The sequence below is a fragment of the Diaphorina citri genome, unplaced genomic scaffold, assembly GCF_000475195.1.
Source record: "Diaphorina citri unplaced genomic scaffold, Diaci psyllid genome assembly version 1.1 scaffold2920, whole genome shotgun sequence".
Taxonomy (NCBI): Eukaryota; Metazoa; Arthropoda; class Insecta; order Hemiptera; family Psyllidae; genus Diaphorina; species Diaphorina citri.
In genome coordinates, this window is record NW_007380333.1 from 4,089 (window position 1) to 14,007 (window position 9,919).

The 9,919-nt window shown below is 39.7% G+C and overlaps 1 protein-coding gene and 1 long non-coding RNA gene across 3 annotated transcripts; both read left to right on the top strand.

Annotated features, from left to right (window-relative positions):
• The first annotated feature begins 2,243 nt into the window (after positions 1–2,243).
• LOC103519745 (chorion peroxidase-like) lies at positions 2,244–3,462 on the top strand. The gene is made up of 2 exons (XM_008484832.3): positions 2,244–2,461; positions 3,050–3,462. The coding sequence occupies exons 1-2, from the start codon at positions 2,311–2,313 to the stop codon at positions 3,205–3,207; spliced, it is 309 nt and encodes a 102-aa protein (XP_008483054.3). The 5' UTR covers positions 2,244–2,310; the 3' UTR covers positions 3,208–3,462.
• Positions 3,463–4,009: 547 nt separating this feature from the next.
• Positions 4,010–8,134, top strand: LOC113471749. 2 transcript variants are annotated; one of them, XR_003394332.1, is made up of 3 exons: positions 4,010–4,046; positions 4,402–4,524; positions 8,014–8,134. It is a non-coding gene; the product is annotated as an uncharacterized LOC113471749 (long non-coding RNA). The 2 variants fall into 2 exon arrangements; XR_003394331.1 differs by lacking the exon at positions 4,010–4,046 and having other exon boundaries at positions 4,354–4,524.
• The last annotated feature ends 1,785 nt before the right edge of the window (positions 8,135–9,919 follow it).

Below are 9,919 nucleotides of genomic sequence, written 5' to 3' on the forward strand. Positions count from 1 at the left end.
CTCTTTGACTTACTTCTGCTTGACAGAGGGAAAGAGCTAATGCTACTACCAGTGTACTACCATACCTTCAAGAAAAGTACAGAGTGGGCAAAATACAAAGACATGGTATATTAGAGTAGCTCATCGCCGTTTTCGCCCCATACTTAAATCTCCTAAGAATAATCGAGACTTCTAAATACCGTAAGATACAATAAGGGTCGATCCCGGAGTCCCCGGCGGAAATCGCAATCGGAGAACTGGCCTCTACACATGCGCTGTACGGAGCTAACAACAGTTTTTGCTATCTTTTACGTCAAGCGTATATAGCCGCGTCCGTGACATGTATCATCTTTTATCCGGTTATGTTAAGATGGTTCCTACTCGGTAAATCGATCCCCGACCGGTGTGCTCCTTCTACAGATCACAAAAGGCAACACCCCTACACTCTTTTCAAGCACAAACTAAGCTGGCTTTTCTTTTTCTTAGCTGCAAGATCTAGAAACGTATCACTTTTATCTATATTTATCGGCGGTATGTCACGAGTATCATAGAAGTTGAATACTAAACAGCAATCCTATCTCAGCTAACAGAACACTTAAGGGATCGCTCATCACACCAAGCAACACGACACGACGCATCCCGACCCTAAAAAAACACAAAAAAAACATCATTGAACACGTTCATAAGTACAGATTATCTTTTTTAATAATTAGAAGACACGAGTCACCCTTGTAAACCATGTACTTGTACTATGTTACAATCGCATAAATACACAAACCCCTTGATCTTCAGATCTCGGTCGCGCTTTTTAGTCCCTCCACGGTATGACACGTCCATTATTCTTTTTGCTATCCCAACCTGAACCAGCACTAGCCCCATCCAGCTACAGTTGGTTTGGTAGAATCACATAGTCTCTTCTTTATTCTGCATCACGTATTGTCATTGAATATTAAGAAATCGAGTCCTGCTACAACCAGAACACGTGGGTATAGAGAAAAAAAAAAAAATGCTACAAACTTAAAAATAATTTTCATATAGCATACAATACCATGATGTTTATAGGAATAATTATTTCTTACTTTATGTAAGAAAGCCCTAAAGACAATAAGTACTCACCTACCCTACCACAGATGTCTCAAATGCCACCTAGATACTCTGTTATCTGGTTGATTGCAATTCACAACTTCTTCCTTTTTCAATAATGTAGGTAATTGAAGTTGAATGAATTTTGTGCTAAATACCAGCACCTGGGGGTAAACAGTAGATAACACACATGGGCTTCATGAAAAAAGGGATATTCCATATTATTCATGTACAGTAGGACCTAATTTTGTGATTTGTCATTCACTATGGGTATCTATACCTACATAGGTACTCTCTAACTCAAACAACCATGCTACCAGGAGTAGAGCATGGTTATACTATAAAAACACTTTAACCCTGCAATTCTTACCTGTGACTATGGCGAGAGTCTAAACCAAAGAGCACTAGAAACATACATCTCTGGAGCATATCGACGTAACATTGGTAATCAACTCGCTAACAAGCTACGAAGGCACAATCTTGAAGCATCCGTGAAGTGAATTAGCATACACAGATCTGTCTGACAAGTATTAACAACATTCTATATAGGTAAAAAGCTTTCCTTCACTGAATTTTCCACAGTCAAATTTTTATCACAAAACTCTGCCAAAACGACCAAGGTCCAAGACGTTCTCAAGACGATATTTTACCTAAATTCAAATATCGCGCTCAACTACAACAGGAAATTTTCTTCAGGGTTGCCAGATGAAAAAATCCCCAATCTGCTTTCCCATTTTAAAAGAAATAGCGGTGACTTTCAACTTCACAAAATTCACTTTGAAAAAATAAATCAAAAAATTCATATATGTAAAAATTTCAAATTGCGGCCATTTTGAAAAAAAAAAATAAACGGTTCTCCGGTGTTGCAGTTTTTTACCGGTGTATGGCCAGTGTATTAATTGTGGTTTATAACACTCGTCGCTTATACACCTATTAACCCCCTATAAAAGATGCAATTCTCAAAATCCTTCTCCGAGTGAAAATTTTATCCGTGCTTTTCCACCAGTATCTAAAACACCCAAGGATAACAAGCTCAAATTGTTTAAGGGGAAATAGAATTAACCAATTTAACTGATTTTTATCAGGTGGATAGAATCTGCATAGCTCTGATAATATTTTTTATTGTTATCTGGGAAGGCAGACGCCCTAGCAACCAAGCTAATTAGGTTGACAAATTTCTTTTTTACTGACATTGAAACGTGCACATTCCAGATCGTCCAAAGCACCCACTTCATCGATGTTTCGTTCATGTATGGATCACACCCAGACAAGGCCCGAGAGTTGAGGAGTTTGTCCCGGGGCAAGTTGAGAGTTCGAGAAGTCAACGGACGAACGTTTATGCCCACCGGTGATCCATCGAACTGCGTCAACGCGAGCTCAAACATTTGCTATGATGCCGGTTCGTATACATTTGCCCATTAAGCTGATGTGTTCACATAGTCGACGCCGTCGATAAATCGTCGACTAAAACCGTACACTGTCTCGACAAGATAGATTCACCTCGTCGATCGACCATCGAAGATGTCGACTATGTGTGGACAGATGGACACAGCTTTAGGTTTTGGTATCAATGGTAGGTATTGGACTAAATACAGAGTGGAGCAAAGAGCATAGATATTTTTGTTCTGAGCTCTATGCGGTTTAAATCCGTCACTTCCCTCTATCTGCTCAATGCTCTCTCCGCTACACTCTGTTTTTAGTCTTAAGGACGATCGATTTTGAGAAATTCAAAGATTTAGGGACTTGCCCAACGTCACTAAAAGATTTCGAATGACGGGGCTGAATACTAGAGTATTCATAAGCTGTGTCCACACATAGTCAACATACACTGCCTTGACAACAGAGATTCACCTCGTTGATCAACGGCGTCGACTATTAGTGGACACAGCTATATATAGCTTCTTCTTCTTCTTCTTCTTCTTCTTCTTCTTCTTCTTCTTCTTCTTCTTCTTCTTTTGTTGTCCACTGCGTCTACTTTGTTGTTCAGGTGACATCCGTGTCAATCAGCAGCTAGACCTGGCAGTCAGTCAGACCGTCTGGTTGAGGTTTCACAACTACGTGGCAGAGAAGTTGATTCAGCAAAATCCCAGCTGGTCAAACAGAGATGAGCTTGTGTATCAGGAGGAAGAGACGGCCATCCGATAAACAGAAGAAGCAGAATTTCAAGACAATAAACTTTTTTTTTCAATACCTACGTTTGATGGAAGAAAATGTAACTGCCAAGACCCCCCATATCTCTAGAATGGAAAGAGGAAGTGTGGACCTAGCTATCGGCAAGAGCCAAGAGCTAGATTTTTGGCTAGAAAATCTAGTGAGGAACAAACTGACAGTTGACAACACTGTAAAATGAGTACACAAAAATAAATAAAATGTAGTCGTTCTTCAAAACATTCAAAACTCTTCCACAATTCTTTTTTTTCTCTCTCTCTTCTTTTTGATCACAGTTAATTTGTAAAATGGAATTCTTCTTTTTAAAGTTGAAATTCTGATTTTTCATTATAAAAATATAAACCCATTAGATCACCTCAAGAGCTAGATTTTTGGCTAGAAAAATATAGTGAGGAACAAGCTGACAGTTGGCAACACTGTAAAATGAGTACACAAAAATAAATAAAATGTAGTCGTTCTTCAAAACATTCAAAACTCTTCCACGATTCTTTTTTTTCTCTCTTCTTTTTGTTCACAGTTAATTTGTAAAATGGAATTCTTCTTTTTAAAGTTGAAATTCTGATTTTTCATTATAAAAATATAAACCCATTAGATCACCTCAAAAATGCTGGGGAAGCCTCATTTTTTGGAAATTTATTTGTGAAAATTTCAGTGAAAAAATCGTTTCTTGGAACGTGTGAACGAATCTTGCCCAGTGACGCATGCGCAATGCGTGATTGCATCCTTTTGTTTTTTAAAATTTCCGATTTCCGATTTCCTGATTTTCCCATTACCTACCGCATTGTCTTATTTGTCTTTAGCTTGCGTTTTTTGAGGTTTTGTCTTTTGTCGAAGATTTTCCTCGAATTCAAACCGGATTTGTGTCCATAAGAAAGTCTAGCAACTTGCTGAATCACATCAGCTTTTCTTTTCTCCAGAATCCTCGTAAATTTCGTTGAGTAAGTACTTATTTACGCTTTTGTTTCGGACCGGAAATTTATTTGTGAAAATTTCAGTGAAAAAATCATTTCTTGGAACGTGTGAACGAATCTTGTCACACAGTGACGCATGACGCATGCGCATGCGCAATGCGTGGTTGCATCCTTTTGTTTTTAAAAATTTCCGATTTCCTGATTTTCCCATTACCGCATTGTCATTTGTCCTTAGCTTGCGTTTTTTGAGAATTTTGAGGTTTTGTCTTTTGTCGAAGATTTTCCTCGAATTCAAACCGGATTTGTGTCCAGAAGAAAGTCTAGTAACTTGCTGAATCACATCAGCTTTTCTTTTCTCCAGAATCCTCGTAAATTTCGTTGAGTAAGTACTTATTTACGCTTTTGTTTCGGACTTGGAAATTAGTACATGCATGACAAGCACGTTTTCCTAGTAGGTACTTCATGACAAGCATTGAGCAATGGACTGTTTCATTAATTCTGTGAAATTGGACAAATGAGAACCAATTTTGTGTGGTTGATTACTCGAAAGTTCAATCACGACTTTCGATGGGGTAAATTTCCAGTTCTTGGCCCTGCAGTCAGTGTAAAACTGTCGGTTCAGTTCATTCTTTTGGCCAGGGCCTATTCCATGAATGACTCTGCACTTCCCACTCTGATCTTTATATAACTTCTCGTAGTAAATACCTTTCTTTCTCCTCATTGCACTCCTTTTTCCTCTAGTAGGTATCACTTCTGCTTCAGTGCATTGGTTTCATGCCATCAAATTAAAGCCAATTACACGCTGCTAATGCAGTGAAGCACATGAAGTAAGGTAGGCACCCACCATGTGAAGGAGGAGGGTACAAATTATGAAGTGAGTAAAAGGTAGGGCATTAATCTCTTTGGGGTGGGATGCCAGGTTTGTTTATTCTTTTGGGCACTTGCTTTCTTTTAGGGTCTAATTTATGTGTTGCAGTCCTTGAAATCAATGTAATCAATCAATGTAATTCTTTGAAGAGTCGCGATTCTTTGAAGAGTCGAGGTTGTACCTACGTTGCCGTGCCCTGTACAACTACAATTTTAGTTGTTTTTAGTCCTCAGGTAATAAACTTAATTATAGTGACTCGTACTTTACACTCACTTTTTTGTGTGTATTTTTTGCATACAAAAACTAGTATGTAGGTACATATTACTTTTAACTATTTTGAAGCCAGCCTAGTTATGTAGCTTCGGATAAGAATTTTTGCACCAACTGTAGCTAAAGCAAAGGCACTTGAAACCATCCACACCCAATACCCTGCAGAACAATGGCTCCATGTGTATACAGACGGAAAAGTCAACCTAGGTAGCTTCACTGGTAGCTTATCTGGAAGAAGTTCTTTCCATCAAATGTGGTTTATTCAAAGAGTGTTTAAAGATTTAAATAATTGAAGTACTACATATTTGTATATGTAAACTGAATTTTCTAACCCCCATTTCTGTTCCGTTTTGTTTCCTGTTCAGATCCACGCGGCGCGCATTCACCGTATGATCAAGCTGGGTCTCGGTATTGAAGACGATGACGAGCCCGCCCCCTCTGAGGAAGTGAAGAGTGAGGAGCTACCCGCTGCGGACGCTGACACTGAAGATGCTTCCCGAATGGAAGAGGTGGATTAAGTCCCTCTTTCGTCCCTCTCTCCCGTTTCTCCTCACTCGGGATTTGCTTGGAAATATATGATGTACGAATTTCTCTGCGCATTTTCAATCCGTACAATATGCCTACTTTGCCTACACAGTTTTATCAGTGCGTACGGAATTTCTTTTGGAAATTCTTTACGAATTTCTTTGAGTTCATTGGTAAATCCGTACGGAATTCCTACACAATTTCAGTCGTTTCTTCAAATGCATTCCGCCGGACAAACTTACTGGGAAATCCGTACGGATTTTCTACCTTTTTTAATTGGAAATTCCTTCCGACTTTGTTCAAATTCAGTATTGATTCCGTGACATTGGGAAATGTTCCACAAATTTCACTCCATACGAATTTTAATTCGTACTAACCTTTTGTACGGATTTCTGTGTAAGAAAATTTGGTATTTTTTTCATATGCATTCCGCCGGACAAACTTACTGGGAAATCCGTACGGATTTTCTACTATTTGTTGGAAATTCCTTCTTCAAATTCAGTATTGATTCTATGATATTGGGAAATGTTCCACAAATTTCACTCCATACGAATTTTAATTCGTACTAACCTTTTGTACGGATTTCTGTGTAAGAAAATTTGGTACAATTTCTCTACATATTCGTACGGAATTTATTTTTCCGTACGAATATTTCCGAAATTTTGCTCGTATATTTTCCTGAAATTCTCGAGGGGGAGTTGTCACCTCAAAATGTTCCTTGGAGTTTGTGAACTTCAAAATTACCTCTCCTCCTTCATTTTTACAATGTCCAACCTAAGTAGTTCCCCCACCTGCCTCCGATTTTTCAATGCGTTTATGCTCCCTTTTCTTAAGCCAAATGACCACTGGCAATAAAGTTTTGTGCATGTTGGTTTTGTCCGCAAGAAACTTGCACAATATTTCAATCGTTCCCAGAAAGAAGGACCTATGTTAGTGACAAACATAACATGGGCTCTTCGTTCTGGGAATGATTCATTTATTGCCAGTGTCTGTGGCACCTTACGTTTACATAGGTTATGTACTTTTATTTATATTTTGTCCTTTTGCTTAAGTTATATGGCCGGGGCCATTAGAGTTTAAACTGGGTTTCATTTTCTACATTTTACTATGAAAATGACTCGTATATGAGACTTCTACCCTCAAAAACCACGAATAAACTACGATTGTGGAGATTTTGGTAATCTAGTGAAATTCAGGTCAAATCTAGTGATTTCTTTCCCTCGAATCTAGTGATTTTTAAAAATTTGCTGTGCAGACCTTGGTCTAGACTAGAGATACTCCATAACATGGAAACGACCCCTCTAGCCTGGCTTGTTGGTGTAGTGGTCAAGACACTGGCCTGGTAATCAGGAAGGCCTGGGTTCAATCCCAGCCACTCACAGGGTGTCTACCAGACTGGAAAACCGGGAAAACCGGGAAAAGTCAGGGAATTTCATGGTGACTGGAAAAGTCAGGGAAAAGTCAGGGAATTTTACGAAAAAGTGCCAAAAATCGAAAAAAGTCAGGGAATTTTTCAAAGCCTAAAAAAAGACAGGGACAATAACAGTCTGAAATTTCCCTTTCTAAAGAAATAATTAGCAAAGGTTGAGTACAAAGGGCATTTATTTGTTAAAATTTAGAAGACAACAAACATCAGCCCAAAAGCAATCACCCTAGGGCTGATTGAGAGGGTGACAAAGAACACCACACTGTGAATTCACAGCAACTCCTGTCTAAACATGGGAAAAAGTCGCAAGTGAATTCACAGCAACTCCTGTCTGAACATGGGAAAAAGTGGCAAAGAAGAAGATTGAGTAAGAAAAGTAAATAAAATTAAAAGAAAAAATGTTACCACTCCTTCTAATAAATGTGTATTTTCCTTTTATCTTTCAGAATGGCTGACAACCAAAGCTCCGGAGATGGTGTGGCCTTTAAGACAGGGACAATAACAGTCTGAAATTTCCCTTTCTAAAGAAATTATTATCAAAGGTTGAGCACAAAGGGCATTTATTTGTTAAAATTTTGAACAAACATCAGCCCAAAAGCAATCACCCTAGGGCTGATTGAGAGGGTGACAAAGAACACCACACTGTGAGTTCACAGCAACTCCTGTCTGAACATGGGAAAAAGTGGCAAAGAAGAAGATTGAGTAAGAAAAATAAATAAAATAAAAAGAAAAAAATGTTACCACTCCTTCTAATAAATGTGTATTTTCCTTTTATCTTTCAGAATGGCCGACAACCAAAGCTCCGGAGATGGTGTGGAAACTTTTGCATTCCAGGCTGAGATTGCTCAGCTCATGTCCCTCATCATCAACACATTCTATTCCAACAAAGAAATTTTCCTGCGAGAATTGATTTCCAACTCTTCTGATGTAAGATTGTTTTCACGTTTTTTAGGCTGCCCCTTTTTTTCCCTCTTGCAGGTACAAAACATTGATTTTACTGGGAATCAAACCCAGGACCTCTGGTGTAGAAGTCTAGTGTAATGCTTACTTGTTGGTGCAAGTTGATTACTTGTAGTTTGTTGTTGTATTCTTCAAAGCCTATATAACGAGAAAAAGACCAAAGACTTTGGTAAAAAAAGTATGCAACCTTGAAGGAGCTACTTAAATTTTCTCGAAAAAAATTTCGCCTGCGGCGCTGTAATTTTGTGTTCTATAGAAATGTATTGGGGGGAATAACTATACTCGTCTTTTACACGTATTTGATTACATAAAAAACTGACACATGACAAGCTACAGGTTACATACTTACTGAAAAGTTTCGCCTGTGGCCCTGAAGATTACTCCTTTGACATTTGCCCTTGTTTAGACATGAGACCTTGTTTAGACTGCGGGAGTAAAGGGACTTTTCAGTCTCATTCTGGCAGTATAAACAGGGTATATTCTATTCTTTAACAAGTCTTCTCTTACTATTGTAGACCAAAATCTTCAAAAAATTCGCCTGCGGCGCCAAATTTTGTGTTTTTGATAACTAAGTTTTAATATTAGAGACCAAAATTTTCGTCTGTGGGTATAAAAATTTCAATTTCGTTAATTCTGGTTTCTATAAATTGTAGCTCACAATTAAAGGAAAGACACATCGGGCCATTCCCCCCAGGTCAGTACTTGAAGCAACTGCAGGCACTGTGTAAAGGTGCGTTCCCACTTGTGAGTTTCATCCGATATTTTTCCGAATGTCCTGTAGCCTCTGTAGGCAATGCAATTTAAATGAGTGTTCCCACTACACACGACACGATTTTTTTTTTCGAACGACAAGAGGGAGTGGGCCTTTAGGTAAACGGTTTCTTCAAATTGAACTGATCCCCAAGGGCAAGGTAAAGCTGGACCCTTAACAAATGGATTGTGTCTGAAGGCATGTGATGTGTTCCAATCGTTTTGCCTTTTCCAATCCACAGCCCATTTTGTCTCCCGTAAACGGGAACGGGCCTTTAGTTTCCACATTAAAATACGACTAGAGACAAAACAAGACTAGAAACCACCACAGGTGCTATCAACCAATCACGCTCCAATCAGAATTCACGATACCGCGCCTGCGCATTAGCTGCTGCCCTCTGTCGGACTTCGGGTGAACTAGGGGCGTACAATTCACCGCCTGGGTTGAGATAGTATTCTGAGGCTGCGTTGTTGGGATAGTATTCGTTCGGATATTGCTCACTAGGAGGCGCTGAATATTCAGGCTTGGCGAATTGCCCACTTGAGGTTCCCGGGTTCTGAAATTGCCCGGTAGAGGCGCTGTACTCGCTCGAGCCCTGGTTCGCGTACTGCCCGCTAGAAGTGCTGTACTCGCCCGCGCCTTGGTTCTGATATTGTCCGCTAGGTAGCGCCGGTGTCGGGTAGCCCGTGGTATATTTGACCGCCGCTGGGGTGGTAGTTTGGCGCCCGGGCTGAGGGGCGGACCGCAGGAGGGCGGTCACGTGGGAGATAATGTACTTGGTGATGCGAATGACCGCCGCGTGCGCCACGAACTGAAGCACGAGGGCGCCGAAACCTGAAGGGAGTGAGAATGGTGTTACTTTACTGTATTATAAGAATGAGAATACTCTGGATTCAAGTCATACGCGGAGACGAAGAGGAAAACTTCAGACAGAACACCATGGAGAGCTACCAACCAATCTACTGATTGAGCAATAT

Bases quoted from the DNA above. Each gene is read 5' to 3' on its own strand.
- LOC103519745 (XM_008484832.3), top strand. From the start codon at position 2,311: ATGTATGGATCACACCCAGACAAGGCCCGAGAGTTGAGGAGTTTGTCC. The intron at 2,462-3,049 runs GTTCGTATACAT...TTTGTTGTTCAG, and splicing joins AAACATTTGCTATGATGCCG to GTGACATCCGTGTCAATCAG.